Source organism: Odocoileus virginianus, chromosome 8, assembly GCF_023699985.2.
Source record: "Odocoileus virginianus isolate 20LAN1187 ecotype Illinois chromosome 8, Ovbor_1.2, whole genome shotgun sequence".
Taxonomy (NCBI): Eukaryota; Metazoa; Chordata; class Mammalia; order Artiodactyla; family Cervidae; genus Odocoileus; species Odocoileus virginianus.
The window spans coordinates 77,791,404-77,811,631 of record NC_069681.1 but is presented as its reverse complement, the minus strand read 5'-3'; the positions used below and the strand labels follow the sequence as shown (position 1 = coordinate 77,811,631).

General features: G+C 36.2%; 1 protein-coding gene across 8 annotated transcripts in view; it reads right to left on the bottom strand.

Annotated features, from left to right (window-relative positions):
• The window catches only part of PDS5B (PDS5 cohesin associated factor B), a 169,899-nt gene that overhangs the window by 17,497 nt on the left and 132,174 nt on the right, over window positions 1–20,228 (bottom strand). For all 8 annotated transcript variants that reach the window (XM_070471777.1, XM_070471781.1, XM_070471783.1 and 5 more), the window contains exons 23-26: window positions 19,222–19,358; window positions 11,236–11,359; window positions 4,998–5,202; window positions 2,645–2,759 (exon numbers count right to left, since the gene is read on the bottom strand). In XM_070471777.1, the coding sequence (XP_070327878.1) occupies window positions 2,645–2,759; window positions 4,998–5,202; window positions 11,236–11,359; window positions 19,222–19,358 (581 nt within the window). The remainder of the gene's footprint in view (window positions 1–2,644; window positions 2,760–4,997; window positions 5,203–11,235; window positions 11,360–19,221; window positions 19,359–20,228) is intronic.

The following is a 20,228-nucleotide window of genomic DNA, read 5'->3' as shown; positions in this document are numbered from 1 at the left end:
GATTAAGTCCATCCCCATGGAAAATAAATGCAAAAAAGTAAAATGGCTGTCTGAGGAGACCTTACAAATAGCTGTGAAAAGAAGACAAGTGAAAAGCAAAGGAGAAAAGGAAAGATATCCCCATTGGAACGCAGAGTTCCAAAGAACAGCAAGGAGATGAGAAATCCTTCCTCAGCGATCAATGCAAAGAAAGAGAGGAAAACAACAGAATGGGAAAGACTAGAGATCTCTTCAAGAAAATTAGAGATGCCAAGGGAACATTTCATGCAAAGGTGGGCTCAATAAAGGACAGAAATGTATGAACCTAACAGAAGCAGAAGATATTAAGAAGAGGTGGCAACAATACAAAGAAGAACTGTACAAAAAAGATCTTCACAACCCAGATAATCACAATGGTGTGATCACTCACCTAGAGCCAGACATCCTGGAATGTGAAGTCAAGTGGGCCTTAGAAAGCATCAGTATGAACAAAGCTAGTGGAGGTGATGGAATTCCAGTTGAGCTATTTCAAATCCTGAAAGATGATGCTGTCAAAGTGCTGCACTCAATATGCCAGCAAATTTGGAAAACTCAGCAGTGGCCACAGGACTGGAAAAGGGCAGTTTTCATTACAATCCCAAAGAAATGCAATCCCTAAGAATGCTCAAACTACTGGACAATTGCACTCATCTCACACGCTAGTAAAGTAATGCTCAAAATTCTCCAAGCCAGGCTTCAGCAATATATGAACCGTGAACTTCCAGATGTTCAAGCTGGTTTTAGAAAAGGCAGAGGAACCAGAGATCAAATTGTCAACATCCACTGGAACATCGGAAAAGCAAGAAAGTTCCAGAAAAACATCTATTTCTGCTTTATTGACTATGCCAAAGCCTCTGACTGTGTGGATCACAATAAACTGTGGAAAATTTTGAAAGAGATGGGAATATCAGACTACCTGACCTGCCTCTTGAGCAAGCAATATGCAGGTCAGGAAGCAACAGTTAGAACTGGACATGGAACAACAGACTGATTCCAAATGGGAAAAGGAGTACGTCAAGGCTGTATATTGTCACCCTGCTTATTTAACTTATATGCAGAGTACATCATGAGAAACGCTGGAAGAAGCACAAGCTGGAATCAAGATTGCTGGGAGAAACATCAATCACCTCAGATATGCAGATGACACCACCCACCACCCTTATGGCAGAAGTGAAAAGGAACTAAAAGGTCTCTTGATGAAAGTGAAAAAGGAGAGTGAAAAAGTTGGCTTAAAGCTCATACATTCAGAAAACTAAGATCATGGCATTCAGTCCCATCACTTCATGGGAAATAGATGGGGAAAGAGTGGAAACGGTGTCGGACTTTATTTTGGGGGGCTCCAAAATCACTGCAGATGGTGACTGCAGCCATGAAATTAAAAGACGCTTACTCCTTGGAAGGAAAGTTATGACCAACCTAGATACCATATTAAAAAGCAGAGACATTACTTTGCCAACAAAGGTCCGTCTGGTCAAGACTATGGTTTTTTCAGTGGTCATGTATGGATGTGAGAGTTGGACTGTGAAGAAAGTCCAACTTGGACTGTGAGCGCCAAAGAATTGATGCTTTTGAACTGTGGTGTTGGAGAAGACTCTTGAGAGTCCCTTGGACTGCAAGGAGATCCAACCAGTCCATCCTAAAGGAGATCAGTCCTGGGTGTTCATTGGAAGGACTGATGCTGAAGCTGCAACTCCAATCCTTTGGCCACCTCATGCGAAGAGTTGACTCATTGGAAAAGATCCTGATGCTGGGAAAGATTGAGGGCAGGAGAAGAAGGGGACGACAGAGGATGAGATGGCTGGATGGCATCACCGACTCGATGGACATAAGCCTGAGTAAACTCCGGGAGTTGGTAATGGACAGGGAGGCCTTGCATGCTACGATTCATGGGGTCGCAAAGAGTCGGACACGACTGAGCAACTGAACTGAACTGAACTGAACTGAATAGCATAGGAAATTAATTTATTCAAAAGCACAGAGGTCATCCTTTACTATAACAGAAATAGGATCTCATCTCTATTTAAGGAAGTCTTACAAAGACTTCTCTAAGTATCATTATATTCCCCCATCCCACACCCTGGCAGGTATATTCTTCTGGCACCTCAATAAGAACCTTTGAAAGAACTGCAACTGTCATAAACCTAATTTAGTCAGAGAATCAACAGTGAAGTATGGGAACAGTTCCCTGGTTATCAACTTGGCCCATTATTAAGTTAGACTATCTTTCTTCCTTATGGAGAAAGACAGGAACTGCAAAGGAAATATGCTTACCATGTGAATAAAAGAGTGTTAATTCACTCCACATAAAAATCTATACAGTGCTTCAGAAGAAAGTAGGAAAAGATAAGAATTACAAAGCAGATAACTTCAATAGAAAAGAAATGCCAGACTGGTAGAGAAATAGGACAATAATACAGTAACTATGCTAGGTTGTTTTGGGAATTATATAAGAAGTGAAATATGAAGAGATGGTAGGAAAAAAGAGAGAGAACAAGTAAGGTAAAGAACCTTAAACTCCTAAGAAATGAAATAAATTTAATACACTAATTATAACTGAGATTCCGTTATCAGCAGGAAAGGGGAAAAACCTTCAGAAAATATGAAAATGGGATGGAAAAAGTCTTACTCTTTAACGTCTTTAAGTTGTTCAATATCCTGTACTTTGACATAATCTGGGTCATGAGCCAAAAGGTGAATTGTATATGGAACAACATACTCAGGTAGAAGAGACAGTAATTTTTCTGAAAAATAAAACAAAAACATCCAGGTTAGAAACCAAATCTTACTCACTCTCTTTCTCTCTCTGATAGTCTATTTCTTGCATCCCAATAATTTACCACAATATTGCTGGAAGAAAAATACACTGAAAGGTCCAGTGCTGAGGTACATCATAAAGTTTATTCAGTTATCCATCATGGCCAATATTGATATGCCTACTAAATGCACCCTGTGCTGAGCCTACAAAGATAAATATTTCAATTTTCAACAGATATGAGAAAAAGTGACCCAAACTATACTCAAGACTAAGGAACATAAAATCTATTTTTCTTCTTATTAGTAACTCTATGTTCAACACTCCCTTGTAAGTTGCTGTGCAAAAGGAAAACAACTAGTAAATTTTTCAGTCAGTATGGCACAAAAATAGGAAGTAAAGGTTGATACTATTTAATACAATCTGCAACATTAAAACTGACAGAAAGGAACAGACACTGTTTCTAGGGCATTTTAAATAACAATGAAGTATCTTTTCAGTTTAAATTCAAATGTTTTAATATTTTGACTGAGATCAGTACAGTCCACTACACATAGAAATGGAAATCCTAATTAGTTTTAATAAAGATTACTCAAAAGACCAAGATTCATACTCTGAGCAATTCTTTTTATACTTCCTACTCTTGCAATTTTAAATCAGATGTTCAGTCTAGAGTAAAATAATGTATGTGTCAACAAGGCACCAAATTTTCTTTATTTCTATCACTGAACTCAAAGAGAATAAGCTTGTATGTAATATTCATTTCAAGGTAGGTACAGAAGAAAAAAGTAACAAGGTTCAAAATTCAGTGAAATTTGAATTAAAAGACTATCAAACATGTACTAAATGCTTACTCTTTTCCAGACCTACTATTTGAGTAGGGCTTACTATTTTAAACATAAAGATGCAGAAGACTAGACAAAGACCTCACAGTGCGCACAGACAGGACCAGGACAGAAGCCCCACTTCACCATGGACAGTACCCTAAAATAAGAACAGCTTATAACTTCTGAGTACTTCTTTGGACCATGCATTATGCCAGGTGCTTTATATATATAACTCTTTAATCATAACCACCATAAGATACAAGTAAAACTATACCAATCTTACAAAAAGGAAACCAAGGCTCAGACTGCATAAACACAAATACAACCAGTAAATGGCAGAGGTGAGATGTAACTCCAGAACCCTCAAGGTGAAGTAGGAAGAGAAAGAAAGAGGGTCCCAAAACTGTATTTTAAAGGATTCAACAAGGGGCAAACTTCTCTCCTTGGTTTTGTTTATTTGTTTGGCCAGAAGGGGGAAGCAATTTCCAGACAGAGTTGACAACAGAGGAAAAAGCTGGCTACACAAATTTCAAATAATCCAGAGTACAAGGAGCAAAGAATTTACATTCAGGAGTAGCTAGAGAGAAAGTTTAAAACTCAGGCTGAGAGTTAACTACAAATGGTCATGCTAATGAGCTTCTACTTGATCCTCTGAGCAGGAAGGAGCCAACCAAGGTTTCAAGCACTGATCTGTTTTAGGAAGATAATTTTGACAGTGGTGTGGCTTGGCTGGAGGCAGGGAAACATTTACAACAGGGAGTTAGTTAGGAGTAGATATGCTAATCCAAGTGAAATACAGCAGGATAGGGGAGTTGGGGAGAAACAGTGAAGACACCCAAAAGAAGAATTAAGAGGATTTAGTGATCAATGAGAGGAAAAAAGAAGGCATGAGGAATGCCTCTGACTTCTGACTTGCATAACTGGATGGCTTTTAATGCTGTTGATCAAGTCATAGAAGTCAGGGACACAAAAACTAACAGTGTGGACGTAGTGACGTGAGTAGATTTTTAAAAGGCACACAGGACCCTGATACTAATGTCAGCTACAGGTGAGGACAACCAATAAAGTTTAAAGACCTGGACTTTTTTTAAACTAAAAGAGTACTTAGACAATCTTCATAAATGTACCTCTTACTGTTTCATTTACCTCCAAAGTTCCTCCTTTTTCCCCTGGGCCTTTTAGTCAGCTGCATAAAGAACTATAGGTTGATATTTAAATACCCATGCATTTGTATTTTAAAATAACCTTTTACAAGGAAAAGTTGCTACTGAAAAACAGTAATAACAACCTACTTAATGAGGGGTGATTAGAATATAATAAACAACAGTAACATTTTGTGTTCCACAAAACTGAAACGGGCAAGATGGGAAAGTACACTCTTCATTTTCACACAAGCTTACCGCTAACAGCTGCATGCTGTTTCAGATACTCGCGTCTCACATTGATATTTTTTACCAGACACTGCCTGGCATGAGCTCTTCTTTCTTTTACAGGGTCTTTTGCACAAAGTGCACAAATTGCCATATACTCAAGTGGAAGCCGTAATCGAGAAAGGCCTTTGTGAAGTTTCTGAGCAAACACTTGTCTTACTTGATAGCATTCATCCTGGAAGACATAATTATTCCACATGTTACCTACATGGTATCAAAGAGGAAATAATGACTTTGGATAGGAAATCCACTCTATCAGGTAATTAGAAGAATAAACAGCACTAGTACCCACAACCAGTGCCCCAGTGCACAGGACCAAGATGTGACAAATTAACATGGACGCCGGAGTGGTAACTTGGACCTTAAAATGACTACCAGCTACCTGAGTGAGAACACACTGAATGTACTCTTAAAATAGATAAAAACTACTAAATATTAATCCGACTTAAATGAGATATGTAAAAACAAGTCTGAACACTATCTCATATTTACCTTTTTCATTTACTGAGCAAGATAAAACTGTCCAATTTATATATTTAGTTCTATCATTTAAAAAAACTGTTCAGATCACCAGCCCAGGCTGGATGCATGAGACAAGTGCTCAGGCCTGGTGCACTGGGAAGACCCAGAGGAATCGGGTGGAGAGGGAGGTGGGAGGGGGGATCGGGATGGGGAATACATGTAAATCCATGGCCGATTCATGTCAATGTATGACAAAAACCACTACAATATTGTAAAGTAATTAGCCTCCAACTAATAAAAATAAATGGGAAAAAAAAAACTGTTCAGATTAAAAAGCACAATTCCGAAGGCAGGACTTACTTACTCCACTTCAGCAACATCACGTTCCTCTTAATTCTAAAAATGAACTGCTCATCAATGTGCCTGCTTTTCTCACACTACTCGCTCTCCTAAACCACCCACCTCCACTCTGGTAGCTGACCCGTCCTCATCTTCAGGGACAGCTCCCGTACCTTCCAGAAACCACTGTGTAAGTCTTTATCCTACCCTCTGTGCATATCCAGTACTGGGCTCTGCTAGTACTCTGTGCCTAGCTCCAGCCTAGCATTTAGTACACAGTACGAAAGGACTGGTCTACCTGTCTTATGCAGTGCTGTTTCTTGAAGCCAAGCACTGTGATTTTATTCCTCCTTGTGCCTCAAAACCTAGCACAATGTCTGCTACAGATTATGAGAATTTTTTCTAAACTATAGGGAAAAGCTCAATATGACTTTTGAACCATATATGAGATACACAAAGACTTTCATTATTATATTCCATCAATGAACATAACATGTGGTATGTTTCATATTATTGCAACTGTATGTTTGTATCTTCTATCTAGAATGCTAATTTCACTTTTCTTCAAAACCTAGGTTGCAACATCTTGCCCTTATCTTTAAATCCTTATTTTGTGCATCATCTTTCATTTACTTTAAACTTCAGTTTATTACAATACCAAACACCCACTTTTTAAAAAAAGTAGTCAAGTGCAGCTACTATGGAGAATAGTATGGAGATTCCTCAGAAAACTGAAAATAGAGTCACCATACAATCCAGTAATCCCACTCCTGGGCACATAATCAGACAAATCTATAGTTCAAAAAGAAACCTGCACCACCATGTTCATAGCAGTACTGTTTACAATAGCCAAGACCTGGAAACAACGTAAAGGCCCATCAACAGATGAATGACAAAAATACAATGGAATACTACTCAGCCATAAAATGAATGAAATATTGCCATTTTGCAGCAACATGAATGGACCTGTGGATTATTATACCAAGTGAAGTAGGTAGGTCGTAAAGACAGATACTATCACTGATATGTGGAATCTAAAATAAGACACAAATGAACCTATCTACAAAACAGAACATATACACAGAACAGACTTATGGTTGGTTGCCAAGGGGGAAGGTAGAGTGGGGGAGGGATGAAATGGTAGTTTGGGGTTAGCAGATGCAAAGCATTATATACAGAATGGATAACAACGTTGTACTGAATAGCACAGGAAACTAAATTCAATATTCTGTGATAAACCATAATGGAAAAGAATATAAAAAGAATGTGTGTGTATATACACACTACTGAATTACTTTGCTATATAGCAGAAATTAACACACTATAAATCAACTATACTTCAATTAAAAAAATAGTAATCAATAGACAGAACTACTGTCTATTATCTATATCCTTACACTCCACAAAACAAAATTAAACTTATATCACCCCTTCCTCATTATTACTCCTATAGGGAGAGGAATTTTCAGTATCCAACTATTCATTATGAAAATATCCAATTACAAACAAACAATATAAGTAAAAGTCAATGCATCACAAATATATTCACAAATGAACAAGCTATTTGTAAGAATATTAAACGAGTGGGAGAGGGACAAATTAGAAGTATGGGATTAATAGATACAAACTAGTCAATATTATCCTGGAGAAGAGAATGGTTACCCATGCCAGTATTCTTGCCTGGAGAATTCCATGGACACAGGAGTCTGGGGGCTATTGTCTATGGGGTTGCAGAGAGACAGACATGACTGAGCAACTCTTACTTTCACTCAATACTATTATCTAATATAATAAGCTATAGTGGAATATAACCTGCAGAAGCAACCAGTATCACTATGCTCGTCACACCTAAAACTAACACAATACTGTAAATCAAATATACCTCATTAAAGCAAGCAAACAAACAACAACAAAACACTAAAGAGCACTCAAATATCCCTCCACACAATGTAGATACATTTCCAAAGTCATGTTTTTGTCATTCTTTCAGTAATCACTGATGATCTAATAGTACAATGCAAATTAATAACAATGTCAACTGTGAATCACAGCAAAGGGAGGAGAGCTTCAAAAGATCATTAAGATAATGTTAGAAAAAAACTGTCAAATCATATGCAAAGCAATTGGCACATTTAACAACAAGAGATGAGAAAATTGACAAGAATGATGATACACTGGGTACAGCTAAAGAGAATCACCTAAATAAAGATTTAAAAGATGTGCTCCTGGGAAATGAGGAAGTCTTCCAATGTTTGCTCTGGTTTTTGCAAAGATTTACTCTTTACACTAGTTTATAAAAAATAATATGAAATAAAGAACAGATTTATCCTTTTGACTAGGTTATTAAACCAGTCAATCCTAAAGGAAATCAACCCTGAATATCCACTGGAAGGACTGATACTGAAGCTGAAACTCCAATACTTTGGGCCACTGATACGAAGAGCCAACTCATTAGAAAAGACCCTGATTCTGGGAAAAATTGAAGGCAGGAGGAGAAGTGGATAACAAAGGACAAGATGGTTGGATGGCATCACTGACTCAATGGATATGAGTTTGGGTAAGCTCCAGGAGACGGTGAAGGACAGGAAAGCCTGGCATGCTGCAGTCCATGGGGTCACAGAGTCAGACACAACTGAGCAACTGAACAAGGCTATTAAAACCATAAAGTAAAGCTTTACACTTTGACTATATTATAAAAACATGTGAAGCAGAGGATAGAGTGACACAATTTTTATCAGGAAAAATACACTCTCAAAAAAGCAGACACTTGATACTTTCATGTTTATGGTTATAACCAGTAATTGGTTCAACATAAGGAAGGTGGTATCTAATACTACCAAATATTTTTCCAAGATAAAGTTCCAATCAAAGCTTTTATTTGCTACTAAGAAATTCATTTTAGTCTGCATATTAAATAAACTTTTGTGTTAATTTCTGCTGTACAGCAAAGTATATGTTTTAAGTATAAATTATTCTCAGTTATTTGTAGTATCTTATAAATAGTTCAATTATTCTGTATATTGCATTATATTTACAGCACTTATATTTTCTGTTCTCCTAAGAGGTTATCTTCTTAAGGGCTGTAGCCATGACTCACCTTTGTATCTGAAGAACCTAGAACAATGCATAGCACATAGAAGTACATAGTAAATTTTCATGAAGTGCATTCAAATTCTAAAATACCTAGATTGGCCTGGAGAATTCCATGGACTGTATAGTCCATGGGGTCGCAAAGAGCCAGACATGACTGATTGACTTTCAAAGGCTTCCCTGGTGGCTCAGCTGGTATGGTAAAGAATCTGCCTGTCTCAGCTGGTAAAGAATCAGCCTGGTAAAGAGTCATCTGCAATGAGGGAGACCTGGGTTCAATCCCTGGATTGGGAAGATCCCCTGGAGAAAGAAAAGGCTACCCACTCCAGTATTCTGTCCTGGACAATTCCATGGGCTGTATAGTCCATGAGGTCACAAAGTGTTGGACACGACTGGGCCACTTTTGCTTTCAAGATTTGTATTACTGAATTTTTATTCCTCCAGATTTACTTTCTATTCAAATACATGACAAAGGCCACTGAGATACAACATTGCCTTTAACGAGCTCAACTCAAGTAAATACAAATAAACCACAGGCATGTAACTAAGCACAAGGCAAGTACGTATCAGGACTGTAGATAAAATCTATAGGGGATCCAAAGGAGATCTCTTGTAAGAATATGAGCAAGTTTCATGGAGAAGATTGTGTCTGAGCCTTAATTTGCAGAAAGGGTTGGATTTGGATATGTATAAATGAAGAGGGTGAAAATAAAATTAGAAGGAGGCAAACCACAGGTACATAAAAGAAAGAAAAAAGTTCAGCTTCACTGAAATAAACATAGGTAAAGGGTGGTGTGCTAAACAGAATTTTTAAATGCATATGCAGGTCCAAATATTAGAAGGGCTTGAATGGCAAGGTAAAATATATGCAAGTTTTCTTTCTTATGAGTACAAGCCCATAAATATTTCTGACCAGGGGAATAACATGACCAGAACTTGATAGGGAAATTTAACACACCATAGAGAAAGTCTCCCAACAGCACAGATGACAGCTAACGATGGGTACAGCAATCAGAATGGTTAAGGTTAAGAAGGTATGAATAAAAAAGATGTAATAGATATCAAAGGACAGAATTATATGTACTTTTGTAACAAGGTGCAAACACAAGCAAACAGTCAAATATAAATCATGCTTTTAGGTCTAAGAAATGCCATTCACCTTTACTTAATGTTTATTGAGATTCTCTGCATGTCAGGAAAGAATAGATTTGGGAGAGATTCAGTCTTATGTTCTCAGAAAATAAAAGTTTCCAATTTCTGTTTGGCTTTGGAAGAGGGTCCAGAAACTTGAGAAGGGCCAGAAAATGTAGTTGTGAAGTATGACAAAAATCAGGAGACAAAAGCCAAAAAAAAGTATTTCAAAAATAGAGGTGCAATAAATAAATAAATTTTAAAAAAATAAAAATTAAACATGCAAAGAGTTGTGTCAAATAATGCCAAAAGGACATGTATAATAAAGATTAAGATCATTGGACTGGGGGACTTAATTAGATCATTTCTGGAAAACAGTGAAAGCAAATGCAAAAACGTGAGCAGGTTAAGAGTGAGAGGATAAGAGAGCAGAGACAAGCCTGTGGTTGAAAGGAACAACCAAATTAGGACAAAGCTTTGTTTACAATAGGGTAATCCCATATTTTTAAGTTGTGAGAATGTGCTAATAATTAACATTTTACAATTAATACAGGTTTCACAGTCAACAGAATTCTAAAACAACCTTTAAACTTAGGTAATCTGAACTTTCACACTGGGAGTTTGGTGACTGAGACAGTAACATATACAGTATGCTAGAAAAGAAAGTCTCTAGAATTTAACAAGCATGAATGTTCTCTGGACAGAGTGGACATTGAACTAATGATCTGCACATACTTACTATACAGCAAGTTTCATACAAAGTCCATCTCTCTTAACATCCATACTTGTCCTAATTTTTTTTTTAATGTCTACTGAACAACCAATACCACTAATACCCTGAGAAATATCATACCAAGAATCCAATAAATCGATAGACTCCAAGTACTACCAATTTGAAAAATTAATTACATATGTTGTTTTCTAAGAAATTTAATATGTTATTTTTAAACAATTCTCATTTTATGGCAAAATAAGGTTACCTCCAAAATTAAAGAGGAAATAGTAAACCAGAAAATTATGGGTTTCGCAAAAATCTCATTTCTCATATTGCCTAGTCACAAATCTGAATAACAGCACCAAAACTAAAATCATAATAAACAGATGTTTTAAATACTGAAGTGCCACAAGTACTAAAAGTCAAAGAACACAAAGAATCATGTTCTGTACAACCAGCCATTTTCCTTACATTGATAGCTAAAGCACACAGCTGATACTGTTCTAACGTGATAATCTCATGGTAACAGGGCTCCTGGGCCAGCTTCACAATTGCACTCCCAGCAGCGAGTCTCAGGCGTGACATATCTGGTTTACTGAAAAATAAGCAAGAAAGAATATGAATTAGATTTCTAGACCAACTGCACAAGAACATTCCTACTCTGTATATCTAACTTTATAAAAATTCCTCTGGCCAAAAAAAAAAAAGGCATAAAACAATTCAGTGATACTGACCACTATATTATGCTTGGAAGATGGTGTCCAATAGCATAAAATTCTTCTTTGAACACAAGTCTTAGCTAGTCATTGAATTCTCTTGTTCTACACAGAAAGTTTTCAGACAAGCCTAGGACAAATCTATCTGTATGTTCAGTTGTTAGGTCTCAATCTTCCACTATGGACTTTTCCTGGGATATGTGTTTACTTATGTATTGGGCACAAAATATCATAGCTTGCTGATCATTCAACTAAAACTATGGTGTAAAGTACAAAAGATGTTAACATCAAAGTAGGTACAGTAGATTTAAAAAATTACTATTTTTAGCTAGTATTCAATTTTGAAATATTATCAAGAGCCTCTTTTTAAGGGATGAAAATCTATTGTAAAATGGGATATATTTCAGCAATTAGGAAATTCTTAACTAGTAAATATATTTAAATAATCCTTCCTAATACAGAGACATATCAGATGAATTACTGATTCACTGAAATATTGTAAGGGGGGAAGTTGTAACTCCTTAATTAGTACTCCCTACATAGCTCCATAGTAAAACATTATTATTTACTATACATACAACAAATACACCATACTGAGAAGGATGTAAAAGAGGCAAATAAAATTTTTTAAAAAAGAGGCAAATCTTAATTAATCTTCCAGGATGCAAAAGAGACAAACCTTAATCTTCCAAGATCTAAAGATCTAGTTGGTTTAAGACTCTTCCTTTAGCTTTCTAACAATTACATAAAAATATTTACCGAATGTATGCTAACATTAATGAGGTTCTGAAGTTACAGGTTGTAGAGATATTTTCAGTTCATCAATAGCAATATTCCAAGTAGTTATTATAAGACAACTCACTGCTAAGGAAAGTCTGATTTCCTTGTTGGAATTTAGTAAAATAAAAAAAGCAATTAAAATACTCTGTGTGTGTGTAACACGCACACTCAGCCGCGTCTGACTCTTTGCAACTCCACGGAATGCAGCCTGCCAAGCTCCCCTGTCCACCACCACGTTTCTGAAGACGAGCTCAAGGACGCAGAGCCGAGAGCTCCTGCAGGGGCACTGTGGGCTCGTACACTCGGGGCGGGCCAGGCCAGGGTCTGCAGTGCCTCCATACGCAACTACTCCAGACTCGGGACTTGACTTCAGTGTATCTGCACTGGTGACCTTGTGAAAACAACTCCTGAGAGACACCAAGAGCAATTGCCAGCATATCCACGCTTGAGGTGAGGCGAAAGCAGTGCCAACAACAGTGAGTTCAGGCAAAAGGTAAAGGTGACACAACAGAGCATATTCACAGGTACATATAGCTCCAGTGGAACAATACTCAGTGGCTCTTCTGGTGAGAGGGTTCCAATCCTTCCTCCCTTGCACTACAGATCAGAAATGGATCTGGGGTCCTCTACTCCCAACAACTTGGGAGCAGACTCTGCCCCAACAGGGCAGTGACAACCAGAGACCAAAGAGGAGGCCTGGTCAATATCCTGTGCAGGCTCTGGTCACTACAACATCTGTCACAGCTCCTCTCAAGGGGATAATGGCCAGCATACACAGAAGAAGCAGGCTGTAGGCATCCATACTAAAAAACAGCCCTCACACCAAAAATTATTAAACTCACACAGGCTACACAGGGTCATCCCCACATAAAAACAGCCCTCAAAGACCACAGTGTTCCAACCTCACAGAGCAAAAGAAATAAAAGTAAAATAAAGAAGCAGAAAAAGCACTCCCCATTAATAGAATTCCCCTGAAAGAACAATGAAACAGACTTCAATCTAACAGACACTGAATTCAAAATGGAGAAAATGAATGAAAATATTACAGGAATTAAGAAAGGCCACTGACAGAGATGCAGATTACTGTGAAATGGAATTGGAAACTATAAGCAGGGGCCAAGGGAAAAACAGAGAATTCATTAGAAGAGACCAAAGCTGAACTAAACGCTATGGACAACAGAAGGAATAAGTGATCTGGAAGACAGAAAAATGGAAATTATCCAAGTAGATCAGTAGACAATGCCCCCCCCAAAAAAGGCAATATAAGAGACCTATGGGGTCTATGCAAATCTATGCATGATAGGGATTCTGGAAGAAAAAAGAGAAAGGGGAATGAACATGTCCTTGAAGAAATTATGGCTGAAAACTTACCAGGCCTAAAGAAAGAAACAGATATCCAAATAGAGGAAGCACAAAGTGCCCTTAACAAGATAAATCCAAACAGACTTATACCAAGACACATTATAATAAAAGTGGCAAATGTTAAAGAGAGGACTTATACCAAGACACATTATAATAAAAGTGGCAAATGTTAGAGAGGATTTTAAAGGCAGCAAGAGAACAAGAGTTAACTACAAGGGAACCCCCAAAAGGCTATCAGCTCATTTCTCTACAGAAACACTGCAGGCCAGAAGGGAGCAGCAAGATATATTCAGAGTCCAAAAGTGAAAAATCTGCAACCCAGGATACTGTACCCAGCAAGATTATCCTTTAGAATAGAAGGAGAGATAAAGAGTTTCTCAGACAAACAATAACTTAAAGAAAACAATACTAAACCTATTTTAAAAGGAAATACTGAAAGGTCCTCTCTAAGTAGAAAAGATCCAAGAATCTATAAGAAAAAGAAAATCACAATTGGAAAGTAAGTCACTGAAATAAGTACACAAATTCTTTAAAAAAAATAAAATTACTGTGAAAGCAATGATTACCAAAATGAACAGCAAAAGTGTCACTATGAAGATGTAAAAGGACAACAAAATTATAAAATGTGGGAGAGGAGAGTAAGAAAATATAGATTAATCTTTTCCTAGAATGTGTTTCAGTTTGTATGATTACCACCAATCTAAAGCAAGTAGGTATATGAATGGGTTTAATATATTTGAAAACCAAAGCAAGCACAAATCAAAAACATAACAACATTAACAAAAACCAAAAAGAAGAGAATACAAGAATAATACAAAAGAAAACCATCAAACCACAAACCTAAAGTCAGCAGATGGAAGGAAATAATAAAGATCAGAGAGGAAATAAATAAAACAGAGATTTAAAAACAATACCCCCCCAAAAAATCAATAAAACCAAGAGCTGATTCTTTGACATGGCAAACAAAAATTGACAAACCTCTGACCAGGCTCACCATGAAGAAAAGACCAAATAAACAAAATAAGAAATCAAAGAGGAGAAATCACAACTCAAACTGCAGAAATACATAGAAACTGAAAGAGAATTACTATGAACAACAGTAATGAAAGAGAATACTATGAACCTAGAAGAAAAGGACAACTTTTTAGAAACATACAGCCCACTAAAAAGCAAGAAGAAATAAGATAACCAGACCAATCACTATAAATGATTCAGAATCTGTAATTTAAAAAACCAAACCAAAAACACTCCCTACAAAAAAACTTTAAGAACAGATGGCTTCAATGGGGAATTCTATAAAACATACAAAAAAGAACTTCTTAAACTCTTCCAAAAGAGTGAATAGGAAGAAAACACTCCCAAAGACATTCTATGAAGTCACCATCACCCTGAAGTTTGGTAATGAAGTTACCAAAACCAGACAAAGACACCATCAAAAAAGCAAATTACAGGTCAATATCTTTGATGAATAAACACAAAAGTTCTTAAAGTATCAGCAACCTGAATTCAACAACACATAAAAAAGGTCATACACCATAACCAAGCTGGATTCACCCCAGGATCACAAGGATAGTTCAACACATGCAAATCAATCAATGTGATACACCACATCAACAAAAGAAAGGATTAAAACCACATGATCATGTCAATAGATGCAGAAAAAGCACTTGATAAATCAAGTCAACATTCACTCATGATACAAAACCCTTATGAAAATGAGTATAGAGGGAACATAGCTCAACATAATAAAAACCATTTATGATGAACCCACAGCCCATATAATATTCAACAGTAAGAACTTGAAAGCCTTCCCAGTATACTCTGGAGAAAGACAAGGATGCCCACTCTCACTACTTCACTTCAACATAGTATTGGAAGTCCCAGCTAAAACAGAGAAGGAAAGGAAATAAAAGGTATTCAAATTGGTAGAGAAGAGGTAAAAATTATTATTATATGCAGATGATACGATATAGAAAACTCTTAAGACTCCACACAGAATCTACTAGAACTGATAAATGAATTCAGCAAGGAGAAGGATATGAGATTAATATACAGAAACAGGCTGCATTTATTTACACCAACAATGAAGTATCAGAAAGCGAATGTAAACAAACAATCCCTTTTAAAACTGTACCACCAAAATAAAATACTTAGGAATAAATCTGACCAAGGAAATGAAAGACTTATATGCTGAGCAATACAAAATATTAATAAAGAAAACTGAAGATGATTCAGAGAAATGAAAAAACATCCCAGCTCTTGAATTGAAAGAGTTAATACTGTTATTAAAATGGCCATACTATTCAAAGCAATCTACAGATTTAAGGTGATACCTATCAAATTACCCATGAGACTTTTCACAGAATTAAAACAAATAATCCTAAAAAGTACATGGAACCAAAAAAAACTCAGAATTGCCAAGGCAATCCTGAGGAAGAGTACAAAGCAGGAGGCATTGTCCTCCTGACTTCAGACAATACAAAAAAGCTACCATAATCAAACCACTATGTTATCGGCACAAAAACAGACACATGGATCAATGGAACAGAATAGAGAGCCCAGAATAAATCCACAAACCTGTGAATAGTTAATCTTTGACAAAGGAAGCAAGAATATTCAATGAGGAAAAGACAATCTCTTCATCAAGTGGTGCCGGGAAAGAAGGACAGCTGCATGTAAGTCAATCAAGTAAGGACACACTCTCACACCATACACAAAAACACCACCATAAAACTCACAGAAGAAAGCCTAAATATTCTGACATAAATCACACAATGTGTTCACAGGTCAGGCTCCCAAGGCAATAGCAATAAAAGCAAAAATAAACAAATGGGACCTAATTAAACTTACAAGCTTCTGCACAGCAAGGGAAACCACAAACAAAATGAAAAGACAACCTAGGGATAGGCAGAAAATATTTGCAAATGATGTGACAAATAACAGCTTTCTTTCTGAAATACAGAAACAGCCCATAAAACTCAACAACGAGCAAGCCAATCAAAGAATAGAAGATCTAAATATACATCTCTCCAAAGGAGACATACAGATGGCCAATAGGTACATGGAAAGATGCTCACACAGGGAAGACCCAGAGTAATCAGGTGGAGAGGGAGGTGGGAGGGGGGATCGGGATGCGGAATACTTGTAAATCCATGGCCGATTCATGTCAATGTATGACAAAAAAACACTACCAAAAAAAAAAAAATGCTCAATATTGCTAATTACTAGATAAATGCAAATCAAAACTACAATGAGGTACCACCTCACACCAGTCAGAATGGTCATCATTTAAAAGTATATAAACAACAAATGCTGGAGAGAGTGTGAAGAAAAGTTCCTTCACTTTCGGTAGGACACTGTTCTTAAACTGTTGGTAGGAATGTAGATCAGTGCAGCCACTACGGAAAACAATATGGAGGTTCTTCAAAAAACTAAAAACAAAGTTCCAGCAATTCCACTCCTGGGCATACACCAAGACAAAACTAAACTTAAAGAGATAAATGCACCCCTATGTTCACTATTTTCAGTAGCTAAGACACGGAAACAACGCAAATGTCCATCGACAGATGAATGGACAAAGAAGATATGGTATGTGTATACAGTGGAATATTACTTAGCCATCAAAAAGATGAAAATTCTGCCATTTGCAACAACATGAATGGACCTAGAGATTATCATACTAAGCAAAGTCAGTCAGAAAGAGAAAGACAAATACCATAAAATATCATTTACATGTGGAATTTAAAATGTGACACAAATTACATATCTACAAAACAAAAACAAACTTACAGAAACAGAAAAAAGACATGTGTTGCCAGGGGAAGAGGTGTAGAGGAGAAAAGGATTGGGAGTTTGGGATTAGCAGAAGCAAACTTTTAGCTATAGGATGGATAAACAACAAGGTCCTACTGTATAGCACAGGGAACTATATTCAGTATCCTGTGACAAACTACAATGCAAAAGAATATGAAAAGGCATATATACATATATATGTATTTAACTAAATCACTTTGATGTACAGCAGAAATTGACACACTATTGTAAATCAACTGTACTTCACTAAATTTTTTTAAAGCAGACAGATCCAATGTAATTCACACACACTTATGGAATTCAAGAACACATGTGATTTTGTTAAAGAATACTATGAATAAAAACAGGTGACATGAGACCTAAGTAAGCACATAAATAATTTAATTAGTAAATTTGAGATAAAATGTATTAATACTAAGGAAATTTTTCTAATTATTATGTAACTCTTGGATGCTAACATAAATTATGAGTAGAAGGTAGAGATAACTAATTTTACTGAAAAGGTAATACATGTGGAATACCTTACAGAATTTTCTTTTTATTTGATCTGTTTGAGAAGAATGTGTTAATGCTAATATTCTATGCAAAAAGTACTGTATGAGCAAAACATGTTAAGAAATGAAGCAAAGATGGCAAAGTATTAAGCAGCTGACAATTACCATTCATATTTGATCCTAAATATTTTATGCTAGATGTGTGTGTATACACACACACACACACACACACACACACACATATATATAAAAGGTGGGGGAAGTTACTCTCATATTTTTAACTACCAAAAAGATGCTATAAATGGCACCTGTATTTTCACAGAGGACAAACTTCTAAATTCTAGCTAATTCTGACATAACCACTACCATCAATATATCTAATTACTATGTGCTGGGCAGTGTTTTAAATACATTAAATATACTAACTTATTTGATTATCATAATAGTTAGATGAGACAGGCATTAATCATCATCTCTGTTTTATAGCTGAAGAAACTGAGGTACAGAGCAGTTAAAGTAACTTGCTGAAAGGTACCAAGCTGCTAAAATATGGTCCCAGGATTTGAATCTGGAATCCGGAGTTCATGTTTTCATTCACTAGACTATACATCTTTCAAACAAAACAAACTAAAAACAAACAAAAAAGTATGTGTATTTTTAATACTTTGTGTCAAGTGCATTTTCCATTTTCCACATATGCATATACTTTTGCTTCTGGAGAGCCAATTCGATCGGAAAAGACCTGATGTTGGGAAAAGACTGATGTCAAAAGGAGCAGGGGGTGGCAGGGGATGAGATGATTAGATGGCATCACCAACTCAATGGACATGAGTCTGAGCAAACTCCAGGAGACAAAGGAGTCTGGTGTGCTAGAGTTCATGGGGTCGCAAAGAGTCAAACACAACTTAGCAACTGAACAACAACAACAACAACAACACTTCTGGAAACAGATTCAGATAAGTTGCTTTCTATTCAGTCTGTTCTTTTGCATTTAGATATTAACAAGAATGTAAAACACCAGTTACTGATTGGTACATTAACAATTTCACATGAGGTATTAAAAAAAGTAAACATCTACTGTTAAAAATACTTAAAAGCATTCAGCAGTAATCTGCCCTAGACATGGGACTGTCATTTTAAAATAACCACTACACAAAAGCCTATTACAATAAAAATATACGCATATCTACAAATCTGTATTATTTTGTTTAAAAAGAAACCATCATTCAAAAATTACATCAGATGTTAACATACTGTGTAATCCAAAGAATGCTGAAGCTGTAATTACATACCTAATTTTCCCTTGTTCTGTCAAGTCTCCATCACTGTGCAATATTGTTGTGAGCAATCTTAAAGTAGAAGTTCCTGATTTACTGTGATTATTTTTCATTCCAAGTAGCCATCGAACCATCATTTTAATAGCCTGAATCTATTTAAAATACAAATTGACACAACATTGCTACTGTTCAAAGAAACTCTCCATTAGCTTTGAGAAAGAATGAAGAAATGTTTTTAATAGATGCGTTTTAAGAAAAGGAAAGAAAAAATTAGTTTTATTTGCATGTGTGAAGATAACTTTAAATGTTTTTAAAATGTCTCATGTTCCACCTCTTGGTAATTGACAAATGAATGATTTATCTAAAAACTGGTTCTTCCTGCTTTTTAAAAAATGTTTCTCTAACACTCTACCCTTTAGAATCCACAGTAAAATCATGCTAACTTCCCTAACCCATGAAGTTCCCAAATGCAAATCATATTCCATCTTTTGTGTCTAAGAGTTTATACCACCTTACATTTGTACTGCATTTTTCATAATTATGAAGTACTTACTATCAATATCAGTACTTTAATACCTGTTACTGCCTCTAATATTTGGAACAACCCTTTCTGAAGGGGTGCAACACATTTTCTCTTTTTTACATATTATCTTACTTTTTATAGATCTGAAGCTTCAGAGCTAAATGGGTTTTAGACAGTGGTATGTGGCTTATACTCTTCAGATTCCCTTCCTTGGCCACTTCGTAACCATGTACTTAAGTGCAGGTGGCCTGCCTTCTAATACAGTGTTGTCCATCTATACAAAACTGGTGCTTGAGACCAATGCAGAGAAAATTGGTTCATACTAGAACTCAAAAGTTTCTAGCATCATTCAATGATGCTAAAGAAGACTGCCCTATAGGTCCGGAGAAATAGTATCAGAATCTGAAAACTGCAATAATGTGAAAAAGTAGTTCACAGTATGAAACATAAATATACAACAAAATTATTTATAAGAAATTATAATTAGAAAAACAACATT